This window comes from Spermophilus citellus (genome assembly GCF_964194105.1).
Source record: "Spermophilus citellus genome assembly, chromosome: 2".
Lineage (NCBI taxonomy): Eukaryota > Metazoa > Chordata > Mammalia > Rodentia > Sciuridae > Spermophilus > Spermophilus citellus.
Window position 1 is genome coordinate 45201836 of NC_138183.1, and position 16566 is coordinate 45218401.

Below are 16566 nucleotides of genomic sequence, written 5' to 3' on the forward strand. Positions count from 1 at the left end.
GCTATATTAATACTACTATAAAGCTATTAATCTACATCATAAAAATGTAAAAGTACACTAGAAACATTACCTTGGTGTTCCTCTAAATCCATATCAAGTTGTCTAATTTCTTCAGTAAATTGATTTGTTTTTTCTTTTATATCTGTTAACCTGTTGAAAATATTATTTAATATATTTATGAAGATAATAGGACGCTCAGTTAAAAAAAAGGATGTTAGGACATCTTTTCTAAGTTGCATAATATCTAGAAATAATATACCCTATTCTGAAGATAATACTATAAGCATAAAGATAAAATCTTTTCTAGACCCATTTTCATGATTCCTATTTAGAGCACAAGTGAATTCTGAAAACACTAGGTTGCCAGGCTACAAGAATAAACTGTTCCTTTTAAGCTTGACTTGCATATTAGGAAAGTAGAAAATAGTTAGCAGCCTTATTTTTGTAGGTTTGTAAAAAGTAAATTATGGTGGCACCCAGAAAGGGAATATTTACTCATGGTCAACATTATACAGGTCAAGCCAAAAGCAGTGGCTCACACCTGTAATCCCAGTAGCTAGAGATGCTGAGACAAGAGGGTTGCGAGTTCATAACTGGCCTCAACAAAAAGTGAGGCACTAAGCAATTCAGTGAGCCCCTGTCTCTAAATAAAATACAAAATAGGGCTGGGGATGTGGTTCAGTGGTTGAGTGCCCCTGAGTTCAATCCCTGGTACTAAAAAAAAAAAAAAAAAAAAAAAAAAAGATTATACAGGTGAAAATGATGACAAAAATGTTGACTTTGTAGTAAGTATTACTACAAAGCTAACAGTACTCATGTCATACTAGAATAAGAATAGACATACATATCAATGTATTAAAATTGTAAGTTCAGAAATAAGATCATATATGTGTATACAGACAAATGATTTAGGACTAGAGTGCCAAGAAAAATAAATAGGGAAACAATGGTATTTTCAATAAATATTTAGTTATCCCAGCACTATACACAAAAGAATAAAATTGTACTGCTATCTCACATCATATATAATAATTAACACAAAACAGATCAGAGATTTAAATGTAAGAGCCAAACTGTAAAACTCTTATTAAAAGAAAGCTTAGGCACAAATCTTCATGACCTTGACATTGGTTTCTCAGACATGACACCAAGGGCTAGGGATGTGACTCAGTGGTAGAGTGCTTGCTTAGAATATGTGAAGCCCTGGGTCTGATATCCAGTAATACACACACACACACACACACACACACACACACACACACCTCTAAAAACATAAGCAATAAGAGAAAAAAAAATTTAAGTAGACATTATCAAAATTGAAAACTTCTGTGTTTCCAAGGACACGAATAAAGGAGGAAAATGATGACCCACAGAATGAGAGAAAATTTTTGCAAAGCATATATATTATAATAGTCTTGTATTTAGAACATGAAGAACTCTTACAATGTAAAAATAATAAAACCCCTATTTTAAAAACAGGCAAGGAGTTCAATAAATATTTCTCTAAAGAAGACATACACATGGTCAATATACACATAAAATGAAGCTCAACATCATTAACCATCAGGGAAATGCAATTCAAAACCATAACAAGACACCACTTTATACCTATTAGGATGACTAGAATAAAAAAAGACAGATAATACAAAGTAATGGTAAGGATGTAGAGATACTGGAACACTCATAAGCTACAGGTAGAAATACAAAATGGCATAGTTGCATGACATCCCAAGCTTTTGTCTTCTGCAATCATTTGATCCTAATGGACTCCAATTCATCATGCTAAACAGAATACCACATGAAACAACAATTCTATTTCTGGATACACACTCAAGAGAAATAAACACGTATGTCCACATAAAAACTAGCACATGACTGTTCATACCAACATGATTCAAAATAGCCCCAAACTGGAAACAAGCCAAACATCCATTACCTGATGAATGGATCAATAAATTATGGTATATGCATACCATGGAATATTATTTTAAAATAAAAAGAAATGAAATACTGAAGTATGCTACAACAGAGATGAACCCTCAAGTCATTATCTTTTTTTTTTTTTTAAGAGAGAGTGAGAGAGGGGGGAGAGAGAGAGTGAGAGAGAGAGAGAGAGAGAGAGAGAGAGAGAGAGAGAGAGAGAATTTTTAATATTTTTTATTTTTTAGTTCTCGGCGGACACAACATCTTTGTTGGTATGTGGTGCTGAGGATCGAACCCAGGCCGCACGCATGCCAGGCGAGCGCGCTACCGCTTGAGCCACATCCCCAGCCCCTCAAGTCATTATCTTAAGTCAACAGATCCAGTCACATAGGACAATTTACATATGATTTCTCTTATATGCAATGTTCAGGATAGGCAAATCTATGAAGACATAAAGGAGATGACTGGTTCTAGAGCTGGGAAAGGGGCAAGGGAGGTGATGGTTAAAAGCTGTGGAACCAACCTAGATGCTCTTCAATAGATGAATAAATAAACTGTGCGTATATGTGTGTGTGTGTGTGTGTGTATACCCAGCTCTAGAACCAGTCATCTATTTTATATATATATATATATACACACACACACACACACACACACACACACACACAGATATATTGTGTGTAGATAATATATACATATATATATATATATATATGTATGTATATATATCTACACACACACACACACACACACATACACACACACACACACACAATGGAATACTACTCAGCCTTGAAGAAGAATGAAATTATGGCATTTGCAGGCAAATGGATGGAGCTGGAGAATATCATGCTAAGTGAAGTAAGCCAATCCCAAAAAACCAAAGGGCAAATGTTTTCTCTGATAAGTGGATGCTGATCCATAATGGGGTGGGGGCAGCAAAGGAAGAATGGAGAAACTTTGGATTGGGCAGAGGGGAGGGAGAAGAGAAGAATGGGTGTGGGAGTGGGAAAGATGGTGGAATTACATGGATATTATTACTCTATGTATAGGTATGACTGTAAGAATGGTGTGACTCTACATCATATACAACCACAGAAATGAAAAGTTGTTCTCCATTTGTATATAAAAAAAAAGCTGTGAGGTTTTATTCAGGTGACTGAATTGTTCTAAAACTGGGTTCTGGTTACTCAACTCTATAAATATACTAAAAAATTCTGAATTTTATACTCCAAATATGTGAAATATATGAATTATATCTTAATACAACTGTTTATAAAAAGCACTTATACTATTCAATGGCTCTAAATTAAACACTCAAATACTCAAAGAATAAAACTGCAAGCTGCATCAGTATCCTCAATGTAAACCATACGAAAAATACCTAGAACAATATGTACTCTTGTACTTTTAGAATGTAATTTAGGAGATGAGAAATGAACATAAAATGTACTTACTGTCTCTCCATGCTGGCTATTTCCTGATTATCTTCTTTAACCTATATAGGCATAAAAAGAAAATAGTATTTAAAGAATAAGTTATTATTAGACTCCCTTAAGGAGAATTTCCTTCTAGGGTATGTTGTATTAAAATGTCAAATCTAGTATTTTCCTTGAAATCTATTATTTAGAATTCTACCTTTGAAGGTATATAGAACATCACTAAGGAATTATTCAGATTCCATCCTGAGTAAAAAATGAAATACACAATTGTATCCACAAGGCACCATCAGATTCATATCTCTTCAGACCTGGATCAATTAGCTGATATAAGTATCTAGAATTTGAGACCTTCCCATACCCTAGGATAGGGTTGCCAGATTTTTTACAAGCCCTGTTAAAACAGAATTTCAGATAAACAATGAATAACTTTTAGGGTACATGTGCACAATGTAATATTTGGAATATACTTACCTCAAAAATATCTTTCTCCATATATATATATATATATATATATATATATATATATATATATATATATATCTACCTATCTAGATACATATATATGAATTTTAGATGGCTTGTATGAAATTCAAATTAATTAGCCATTCAGTCTTTTACTTGGCAATCCTAGCCCAAGATTACTCTCTCCTTCATTGCTTCCACCGACTTCTTCCTAAGAAACTTCAGGAGTTCTAAATTTTAATACATTTCATAAGATTATAAAAACCCCACTGCATTCCAAATCCACTGGGCTCAAACCCAGACTACAAAGGAGTTCCTGACTAGAGCTATGCTCAAATATATATTCTAGTCTCCCAAGGACCCTAGAGTTAGGGTATCTCAGGATAAATATGCTAATTATAACTTATAACTAAAAGTTAGCCTTGAGGTACAAAGCAAGCCACTAGGTACATGTGACATGATTCTATGACATATAATTTCATAAGACATCTTAATTCTATTTCCTTCATGGAGACACTGATACTAACAACTACCAAAAGTCATTAGTCTTGGGATATTTCATTTCTAAATGAAAGGCCTAAAACAAATAATGGAATACATCATATCTTCAATAAGATTATATAACTATTTAATCATCAATAAAGAAAAGTTTTGATGTTTCCAAGTTAAGGATCCAAATATGAAATGGCCAAAATATGCAAAATGGCCATATAAAATAAGAATTTTACCAAAAAAACAAAACAAAGTAAAAAAAAAAAGTTCATGTGAGAACATGATTTTTCTCTAAATTTTCTTGATCAAGTATTTCATATTTAGGTGAAATTAACTTTTCACTATTGTTTTTACACAATAAACTTGTACCCACAAGGCACCATCAGATTTTCTAGTGCTTATTGATTTTATTGTGCATGTCCCTTAAATAAAACAAATCAACACATTTAATAAAACCCAAACTATTAAATTTAGTTTTTTTTTGTTTTTGTTTTTTTTTTTTTTTGTTTTTTACCTGCTTAAGTAATCTCTCTCTCTCTTCCATTGGAGATCCCATGCTTTTGTCTTCTGCAATCATTTGATCACGATGGGACTCTAACTCATAAAGTTTTTCGTGCAGCAATACAGCCTCCTGTTTTACCTGGGAGTGTGCTATTTCCTAAGGAAAACAAAAGGGGAAATTTAATTAGGGTCTTTGTAGGTTTAGATGAGGTCATTAAAGCCTAATCCAATATGACCGGTGTCCTTAGAAGAGACCACAGAGACACACAGTGAAAATGCCATTGATAGATAGTATAGGCAGAGACAGAAGTGAGGCAGCTGGCAGCTTTGCAAAGAATGCCAATGACTGATGGCCACCGCCAGAAGCTAGGATAAAGCAAGGAAGAATTCTATCCAGTTTCAATGGAAACATATCTCTGAAGATACCTTGATTTCAGACTTCTAGCTTCTAGACTGTGAAAAAATTTTTTTTGTTCCTTTAGGCCACCCAGTTTGTGACCCTTTGTTATGGCAGCACTAAGAAATTTATACATGAAAGTAGAATAGTTATTATCTATTCACTATTATTCTACTGCTCACAATGAGAAAATAAGAATAAGATAAAATTTTTATTGGATAACAAAAAGAGCTAGGAATAATGGTAGTGACAGTGATGATTAATTGACATTTGAACCTATTATTTCTTGAGCATTTGTTTCTGCCAAGCACTGTACTCCATGTACTTTATATGTTATCTCTAATACTGAAGCATTGTTCTAGAAGGTAGAGTTATTACTATCATCTCCATTTGACAGATGAAGAAACTGGGGATATGAGGTCTAAATAATTTTCCGAGTTAACAGAGATACAAATGGTTATATTGATATTTGAAACCAAGCCCACAGCATAAATGAAAACAAATTCTTTTAAAATATGTTTTTAGTTATCGATGGACCTTTACTTTGCTTTTATTTCTATGTGATGCTGAGAATTGAACCCAGTGCCTCATGCATGCTAGGCAAGTGCTCTACCACTGAGCTGCAACCCCAGCCCCCAATTCTTTGTTTTTCCTCCTCCATTTATTTATATTTTCTAGTGCTAGAAATCAAACCAAAGGCACCAAGGCCTGATATATGCTAGGCAAGTGTCCTAGCACTAAGCAACAATCCTAGCCGCATGACCAAATTCTTAAGAGGGAAAACCTCTTTTTGAGGTATTCTTTTTCTTAATAATATCTCTTTCCTTTTGCCTAACAATACGATACACTTGTTCAAACTCTATGTTGCTAAAACTGTTCTTGAAGACTCAAGCTTATTTTGACACTTGTTTTTTCTTAAATATCCCTGTGAACTAAGTATGATAATACAGGGTAGAGAACACAAATTAGATATTAAATAAACACTAGTAAACTGACAGCTATCTGACATGTTTTCTTGAACAACAAAACCAGAATAAATAAATAAAAATAAAAGAATTCTGGCAGAAGTTAAGTTTTCTTGATTTGAGAATATGGTTAATGTTTCAAAACTTATTTTAGGCATGTATGTACAATGCCAAAGAATAGTGGCATCAATTAAAAAAAATACAACTAAACTAAGGTTAGAGCTCATGGTTTTTTCTACGGAAACTAAATTTGTCAAGTGAAATGACACTTCACTCTCCAATCCACTTCAAAAGACAATGAGAAATTCTTCATGCCAACTATATTAATATTAAATGTAGTTCTTCTTCCTTAAAGCATATTTCCATTAGCACAGAAATCCAAGGAAAAAAATTCTATGTACATAAATGTGGACAACTAGACAGAAAAATCAACTCACTATTTTTAGACAGCACATTCTAAAAAGAAAGAATTATAAATTACTCATGCTTATTTTTTTCTTTTACAAGGGAGAAGTCAAACTACAACTTACCAAACTAACTACATTGGGTTACTAATCCTATTATCATCTCTCTCTCAGTCTGTAAAGGCAAGCAAAACAGTATACTGAACTGAACTTTGAGGTACAGATAGTAAGTACACTGAACTGCCACAGATATGAAATAGTAATTCATAGAAAAAAAATTCCACCAGCTAACAAATATATAAACAGAGACTCAACTTCATGTATAAATACATGAAAATTAAGACAAAGTAGTAGTCAGGTGTGGTGATGCCCACCTGTAGTCTCAACTATTAGGAAGGCTGAAGTGGAAGAACTGTTTGAGCCCAACAGTTTAAGATCATCCTGGGCAACTCAGCAAGACCTCATCTTAAAAACAAAAACAAACAAACAAACAAAAACAGACCAATAAATTGAAAAGTTGTATAATCCTTGCTGTTAATGAGTGTAGGAGAAAATAAACTCTCAGATAAGTTATTCTAGGAGTAAAACTTGGAGCAATATTTTGAGAAGTAATTTGGCAATCTCACAACATTTCAGAAGTGTATTCTTTTTGGTTCGCTGTCAGAAATTAATCTTATGATATGTAACTTTGCATAAAATATGCTTTCACTGGAGCATCATTGAGTGTTTCAGAAAATTACAACTAAATTATTCATCTGCAATACTGTAATCATGATGCAACATAATACCATACATTAAAATAAGGGGAATCTCTAAAATGATACAAAATGGACATTCCATAGATGATGTTGGGCTGTAGATGAAGCTCAGCTGTAGAGCACTCAACTAGCATACACTTGCCCATGTGGTGCTGGGTTCAATCTCGGACCCCCCCTCCCCCACCACACAAATAGATGACGATGTTAAGGTGAAAAAATAAAAACCTCAGATAGCATATGAGCATTTCAGGTATGAATCCCATTTGAAGTTTTCCACAACTTTAAAACCAAGATAGAACTATAGGATTGTTGTGAAGATTAAATGACCTTGCTAGTGATATGTGTTAAGAGCTCAAAAATAACAAAGGAAGCACTCAATAAATATCAGTTCTGTCTAGAGAGAGGGACAAGAAAGACATTTTTGCTTTCATCTTTTTTGATTTTTTAAATCATAAACATGCTTCGTGAATTGAAAATTGCTTTAGATAAACAAGAAAACACAAGCTTTTTACATCCTGAAAGTAATTAACTAATCCCTCTCCCTTTCCATTTGTTTGTAAGTCTCTTGTGCATATATTTATCTCACTATTATATTTTTGCATTTCCCAACAGAATAATTTGTTTTGTATATGATAGATAGATAAAACTAATTTATTATCCAACCAAAATCTTTGTGGTATACAATGGAAGGAAAAATTACTGAACTCCTGTTAGTAAACTGATAAATATATATCTACATACTTTATAAGTTCCATTAAGGAGGCTGGGGATATAGCTCAGTTGGTAGAGTGCTTGCCTCCCACGCACAAGGCCCTGGGTTCAATCCCCAGCACCACTAAATAAATAAATAAATAAATAAATTCCATAAACAATCAGCTAGATTATCTTTTGTAATTAAGTTATATATATAAGTACTCTTATTTGATTTTATACTTACAGTTTCCATGCTCTCTTTTTTCATGTTCAGTGAATCTAGTTGTTGCTGAAGTATATCTAATTCCTAAGAAGGGGGAAGAAAAGGCAAGTAGAAATTACAATAAGAATTTCTATTTCATTTGTAAATATCTTCAATTGATATCTTGCATATTGACTAGAATTTATTAACATTTCAATATTTCTAGTTTTTACTGATTCCTTTAAAAACTTTGCCATATACCTTCGAAAAAAATTTGTAAGCTTGTCAAATGTGGCTAGATCTTTTCATGATGAATCATTATGGTGTTCTGATAATTTTAAATATCAGAAGCTTTAAAATTAATGAAGCCATTGCTTAAAATTCGTTTTTTTGTTTGTTTGTTTGTTTGTTTGTTTTTGGTTTTTTTTTGGTCCTCACAGCAGGAATTTTATTTGGGTTGTCAGAACTTCTCCAACCACTGGGGTCTGGGCAGTCCCTGACCACTGCCTGTTCACAGGCTGAACCAGCTAGGAATACTGCCTTGCCAGGGGTTGCTGCTCTTAATTTTGATTTTTAACCACATTTTTAAAAATCTTTTGCTCATATCCTAGGATAAGATTCTTGTTATGGTTGGATGTGAGATATTCCCCAAAACCTCATGTGTGAGACAATGCAAGAAGGTTCAGAGGAGAAATGATTGGGTTGTGAGAGTCTTAATCCAATCAGTGAATTAATCCCCTGATAGGGATTAACTGAGTCATAACTGGTGTGGTAGGGTGTGGCTGGAGGTGGGAATTGGGGGTATGGCTTTGGGGTATATTTGTATCTTGAGAGTGGAGTCTCTGCTCTCTGATTACTAAGTGAGCTGCTTCCCTCCCCCCTCCAGCCCTGAGGAATGGCGCCTGCTACATATGGATTAAGACCTCAGAAACCAGGAGCTGCAAATAAATGTTTTCTCCTCTGCAATTGTGTTGGTGGGTCCTTTAGTCACAGCAGATAATAAAGCTAAAAAATCCTTAAACTGATTATTCATTATAACCCTCAGAAAAATTAAGTATACCTTGGTCCTAACAAAGTATTTGGTAACTATTGTGTGATATCTGTAATATTTCTACAATATTTTTCTTCAAAGCTTCATTTTATCTTTTTGTTTGTTTTATTTTTGGTGCTAAGGATTGAACCCAGGGCCTTATGCATGCAAGGCAAGCACTCTATCAACTGAGCTAATATCTCCAGCCCCACTTCATTGTATCTTATAAATTTTGTCTAAAATAAAAGTTTAAACTAAAAGATCACTGAAGGAAATATCTGAGAAACTAAACAGTCACTATGGGCATTTACAGGGCCTAAGTCTTGCTAACATTTTAAGGAGCAGCTAGATATGAAAGGCACCATCATAACTGAACAATTATCAATGACCCCTCAAACAGCCACCTAAATTGTTACTTAACTAACATGATTAGGGAATAATAACCATTCAAACTGAGGACATAACAGGTGAAAGAGTTGCTGTTTATTAGACAGGAAGAAAAAGAAAGCTAATATCCATATGATGGCTCCTTTAGTTCATGAGGTCTTTTAAAGTTCTCATTAAAATTCATAAAAATGCAAGCATTTTCATGTATCTTTATGATATATAAAAATGAAGAATGCATAGAACTGAACAAATAATAATTATATAATGTCAATTAGCAGAAGATCTTGTTAAAATGAATACTCTGATCACCAGATCTAGTCAAGCTCAGGGTATGCTAATGCTGTTTGATTTTCAGATGCTTTTAGTAGCAAGACTGATATATGTCTAGCACATTATAGTAATTAATATTACCTGCAACAGTTTCTCATTTGTGGTTTTCATCTCTATGTACTTGACTTGTTTTTCAGGAGACATATTTCTAATAATACCATCTGCTGCTTGTTTTTCTTGTTCAACTTCTTCTTCTACACTTCTAATTTGTTTTTCTTTCCTGAAATCAAAAATGCACAATATTTCCATTACTATATTGAGGAAAAAAATCAAATAATTCCAGTTAGGTCTTAATTTAATAGAGTACCTAAAGATATTGAAACAGTGGCCTTCATAAACACAGGCTTATTTTTACATTTTTCTCTTTTCCATCTCCAAATCCTATTTCTATATTCTTTATTTTACTTTACTAAGAAAACAGATTATTAAGTCCTTACACATATGAAGATACATTTATAACTTTTGTTGTCATACACTAGAGACAAATATAAGATAGTTAAGTTTTAGAATCATGGTTTTCTTTTCTTTTTATTTTTAGTTGTAGATGGACATAATACCTTTATTTTGTTTATTTAGTTTTTTTATGTGGTGCTGGGGATCGAATCCAGTGCCTCAAGCACTCTACCACTGAGCCACAACCCCAGCCCAGAATCATGGTTTTCAAACATCCTTTAGCCACAGGAAATCTTTGAACAAATGAAAACTTGTATAGAAATCTGCCAAGTAAATCAATGCAGCTTTGACTGAATTGGCAAGTAGGGAGACCTCTAATACAATTTGATTTTTTAAAAAAGAAACCATACCTTTAGATTAACAGTAAGCTTTACTTAGTTGGGCATGGTGATAATATGCCTATAGTTCCAGTTACTTGAGGGTCTGAGGCAGGAAGATTGATTGAGCCCAGAAGCTCAAGGCCAGCCTGGGCAATATAGCAAGACTCCTCATCTCTTAAAAAGCATTAGTAACAACAATGAAAATGGTTGAGCATGTAGCTCAGGGGTAGACTAACTGCCTAGCATGCTGGGTTTGATCCAGCATCATGATAAACAAGCAAATGAATATCTATAATATTATGCTTTGGGCTAGGTTGTGGCTCAGTGGTAAGGCACTTGCCTAGCATGTGTGAAACATTGGGTTCAATTCTCAGCACCGCATATAAATAAATGAATAAAATAAAGATCTGTCAACATCTAAAAAAAATTTTTTAAATATTATGCTTTGCTTAAATTCCCTTTACCTACCAATTTAATTAAAATAGGTATCTAATAAATTATCACTATTTTAGCATTATAATAGTTTAATCTCCCTAGAAATATAAATGTTAAGTAACAGTGAAGTTAATTAGAAACAATAATCATCTTATCATATAATTACAAGAAATACCAGTATTGTGTGCCTTATGTGTAAACTCTATTAATAGAGTAGATAAAGTTTCTGGAAAAAAATAGTTGAGACAGAACCTGTGTAAATACTTAAAGATTTTCATATAAAAGCCTGATTTAATGTATTTTCAGTCTCAACATCTTAAAAGTTCTAATTTGGCTTCAAACTCTGATTAATCTATCACGATTTACTGTATTTTGTTCATAGATATCAACTACAGTTTTCACAATCACCAGCTAAGCCCAGTGGATGCACAGATCCCCATATTCTTCTACTCACCACTAGCACAAATAATCTAAATTCCAAAATTTTCCAACAAACATCATCTCGAAATAACCAAATGAAAGATGAACATAATGAGATAACTAATGCATTTCCTTTGAATTTTAATTACAATAATATAACAAATGTGTTTGCTGTTATTACAATTTACATAGGTATATGAGCTCACAGAACTTCTAAGCAGAAAGTATCATCTGCTTAAATCTGTTTTATTGAGCAAGGATACAAAAGCCCAAAAGTATCAATCTTTTAGAACTAAATCATTCTAAATTTCGTAATTATTCTACTGTAGTTAGATGGGAACTAATGTTGTAGAGTTTCCCATTTTATAGACATACTTGCTCTCATTATATCAAAGAAGACATTTGGTATTTGTTTTTTAGGGTTTGGCTAGCTTCACTAAGCATAATCTGCTCTAATGCCATCCATTTCCCTGAAAATTCTATGATTTTGTCATTTTTTATTGCTGCATAGTACTCCATTGTGTATAGATGCCACATTTTTTTTATCCATTCATCTATTGAAGGGCATCTGGGTTGGTTCCACAGTCTAGCTATTGTGAATTGTGCTGCTATGAACATCGATGTGGCAGTGTCCCCGTAGCATGCTCTTTTAAGGTCTTCAGGGAATAGTCCGAGAAGGGCAATAGCCGGGTCAAATGGTGGTTCCATTCCCAGCTTTCCCAGGAATCTCCAAACTGCTTTCCAAATTGGCCGCACCAATTTGCAGTCCCACCAGCAATGTACAAGTGTACCCTTTTCTCCACATCCTCGCCAGCACTTGTTGTTGTTGTTTGAATTCATAGTGGCTGCCAATCTTACTGGAGTGAGATGGTATCTTAGGGTGGTTTTGATTTGCATTTCTCTGACTGCTAGAGATGGAGAGCATTTTTTCATGTACTTGTTGATTGATTGTATATGTGAGGCTGACTTTGAATGTGCAATCATCCCGTCTCAACCCTCTCTCTAAATAAAATACAAAAAAAAAAAAAAAAATAGGGCTAGGGATGTGACTCAACGGTCGAGTGTCCATGAGTTCAACCCTGGTACCCAAAAAACAAAAAAGGTTAAGCAAGCCCCTTCCTTGTTGCACCGACAAAGTCAAAGACAACTTTAAGAAATTTTTCTTCTGGTCAATCTTTTGCTAAGGAAGTTCAGCTTTTTTTTTTTTTTTTTTTTTAATCACTTATTCACTGGGTACAAAGGTTAAGACAAAGTGAAATCATATGACATACTTTTTTCTATGTGAGCTCCTCTGTGCCCAGCTCTAATGGTGTAAAAGAAACCGAATAAATTTCTTCAGCACACCAGTCTCAGAGACAAAAGGAACAAGTAAAGGTAAGATGATATATATTTATAGGTTTGGTTGTTGCTGAATTTTAAAAAAATTAAGTGTGTTAAATCTGTACAACAATCATTGCCTTTAATAAGTAATGAAAGAGCAGAAAATGTGATTATATTTTCACATGGTCTACCTCAAAAATAATATAAACCTAAAACATGACCAAGAAATCTTTCCAAAATAAAATTATAATGAAATATAAAGTAACTATTTTTCTTTAAAGAACAAAAGGTTAAGTCTATCCAATCAAATTCATAAGCTTTTTATTTTGAAATATAATATTAATGGAGCATTTAACTGAAAAGCAAATGTGCAAGAGGAAAGGAACCGCTAATAGAAACTACTGAAACTGGGAAACAATTATTATCCTTACTTGTGTTTTGTTTCCTTAAAGTTTTCCATTTCAAGTTTTTAAATTTGCACTCATATACACAAAACCAAGAACAAACAAAAATATTCTATAAAACTGGTAAGGACAGGAATAAAGTTAACCATCAATCATTACCATCTTACTCCAAATACACTGAATTCTGACACAAATAATTAAAACAGGTAATGAGAAAATTATGTATGGATTTCATTTAACCTATATAATTGTAACATCCATTTATTTCATGGCATATAGTAACACATTAATAACAAAATCCCTGAACTTGTACTTTAAACCTCATTAAGAATATGACTTCTTTTTTTTAATAACTTATCATTTCCTGTCTGAAGCTCTTTTTTTTTAAATGTGAAGTGTACATTGTAAGCTATGTAAAAGTGCTCTTAATTTTATGAAATAATTTTAAAAACTGACATTCTACTTGGTTTCTATTTTTATTAGTTCCTAAATAATCATTACATAAAACTCAAAATAATATTTCAAAATGAGAAGAAAAATTCCAAAAGAAGAAAAACAGAAAATAATTGTTTTCTTTTTAAATCAACTTTTTGAAAGTGTACATTGACTCATGAACAATTTCTTCATAGTCTTCTGACTTGCCACTCTGTGGAGATGATTTCTTAAAGGCAGACAGCAATACTGCCTTTCAGTGTCGTGATGATCAATAGTCACTCTGTCTCTAAAATTTTTCCTGCTCTCAAAAGGCACATACATATGTGGCTCAGTGTATTTCATAACTTTAGATCTAATAATGCTTTATATTTGTTGAATGTTTCCTTGTACAGAACCTTGAGCTGAGCATATGCTGTTTTTAAGTCTAGAATTTATCAAGAGGAAGGAAAACATTTACTTTTTCTTTATTTGTACTAGGGATTGAACCCAGGGGTGCTTTGCCCCTGAGCTACACCCATAGCCATTTTTATTTTTTATTTTGAGACAGGGTCTTGCTAAGTTTCTTAAGGCCTTGCTAAATTGCTGAGGCTGGCCTCAAACTTGCAATCCTCCTGCCTCTACCTCCCAAGACACTGGGATTACAGATAAGTGCCATTGTGCCAGTGAAAACATTTCCTTTTCTAAGTCTTGTAATTTTATTTTTTAGCACACTAGAGAAAACAATTATTATTAAAAATAAACACAGCAAATAAATTTAAGACTGTCCTATTTACATTTCCATGTACGCTCACAGTCCTACCTTGCCTTTATTTTCTTCTTCACCTGCTTCTATTCCACATCAAGTCCTTAAATTCAGTTTTCTTTGTAGTCTATTTGCTTCCTTTAATCACCCCTATCTACTATATATATCTGAAAAACAGCACTTCTCCCTTACTCATCTCTCCATTCCACCAGAAACTTCAGTAAGAACTTTACCACACCACTATAACTATCCCTAGAGATCATTAAACACACATAAAATATATTTTGTAAATTTAAATTTAGGCATCTCCCTTTATGGGCAATGGACAGGAATAGTGATAGCTTAACTCATTTCTGGCTTTAAAAGCGGTTCTATTATTATCTATATTTGAGTTGCATCAAATCTAGGAGGCCAAATAGCTTTTTCTAACAAATTTAACTATGCAAAGAGAGAGTAGGTGGGGAATAAGGTTAAATAGATCAATGAACTGAAGGCAATGAGTAAGCTGCAACAGACTAGCACTGAAATAATAAATTCCTATTGCTAATGAGACAACAAACTTTAGTAATTTGAAAAGAATCTTCTCATTAAGATTAGTTTTTCTAATTCCAGGTCTATTGAAATATTCTCCTGGAAGCATCTTAACTGTTACAAATGCTCTAAGAAGGCTTAAAAGACTAAACTTTAAAAGACCCCTAATGACATATGTATTCATACCCTTTCAAATCAGAAAATTTGTTTGCAGAAGGATTTCCAGTGTCAACTTTGAGAAAATAGAATGAGAAACAAAGATCATGAATAAAATGATTAAATGGAAAGTTAATGATTTAATAAGAATAGTATTCTGCAACAAATAGCAATTTTTGGTAAAAAATAGCATATGAAATGCAGCCAATAACACAACTAATGCCCAAAACTTGGAAAAAATAAATAAAAGGTTAAAAGGAGTATAAATTCACAATGACACAAATAACAGAGGGTACAATAACAATAAAACTTACAAAGCACAAAGTTAATAGATGAATAGAAATTGACTGGGAAAGCAAAATTTTCCCAAGTCAGCAAATGGAAAAACACTGAAAAGCCACTTGATTTATATTCTGCAAGAACTTTGAATGGTTCAGAAATGGCAGCACCAGGTATTCTGAAAGTAGAGGAAGGGCTAGGTTCAACTTGCTTAGTGCCTGCAAGGCTCTGGGTTCAATCATCCTGCCGGCAAAACAAAACAAAAACAAAAACCTTTGTTTTAAAAGAATCTTTAAAAAAAGTCTAAAAATAATGACATTTATGGATTCCTTAAGAAAACAGCCAAGCAAGTTCACTCTAAAATGCTAATTCCAATCAGCTTTTCAGTTCCTCACTCTTCTACATAACCTCACAACAAAATATTAACATATGAACAGAGCCTCCAAAAAACTGGGAAAGTATAGCTTGGGGACACATATTCTATTTAAGGGAAAAGACAACAAAAGGCACACATACACAAAATAATAATAAAGGCAAGAAACTAAACAGATACTGCTGCAGAAAATATTGAGAGAACAAAAGTTCTTAAAATTAAAAAGAAGACAGGAAATAGCAATCTTTAACAGAATTTGAGAATAAAAATTGAGGATGCTTCAAAACATAAGAGATGTAATATAGGAGAGTAGAAAGAAAATCATTCCAGAAGGTTCAATACATAATAAGGTAGTTCTCCATAGAGAAGCAGGACTTGGAGGAAAAAAAAAAAAAAGTGATGAAGAGTATCGTCAACATTGTTAATGGAAAAATTCCCAGAAATTAGAAATACAGCTTCCAGATTCAAAGTAACAATCAAGTACCCAGTTTAACTGATGAAATTAGACTCTCACAAAGACACAGAATCATGAATTCCAGAATACTGATTTTAGAAGCTTTTAGGGTTAGGAAGAGGCAAGGTACATTAAAAGGATAAATAAGTAAAATAAGGTAACAACTGAAACTCAAAAGACAATGGGGCAAGAAAATCAACATTTTCAGGAAAAATTATTTCCCATCTAGATTCAATTTCTAGCCAAAGTATCTTTCAA

The 16566-nt window shown here is 33.1% G+C and overlaps 1 protein-coding gene across 2 annotated transcripts in view; it reads right to left on the bottom strand.

Annotated features, from left to right (window-relative positions):
• The window catches only part of IFT74 (intraflagellar transport 74), a 90522-nt gene that overhangs the window by 34119 nt on the left and 39837 nt on the right, over positions 1-16566 (bottom strand). For both annotated transcript variants that reach the window (XM_081280172.1, XM_081280171.1), the window contains exons 9-13: positions 10068-10206; positions 8282-8344; positions 4834-4977; positions 3381-3421; positions 71-150 (exon numbers count right to left, since the gene is read on the bottom strand). In XM_081280172.1, coding sequence (XP_081136298.1) covers positions 71-150; positions 3381-3421; positions 4834-4977; positions 8282-8344; positions 10068-10206 — 467 coding nt within the window. The remainder of the gene's footprint in view (positions 1-70; positions 151-3380; positions 3422-4833; positions 4978-8281; positions 8345-10067; positions 10207-16566) is intronic.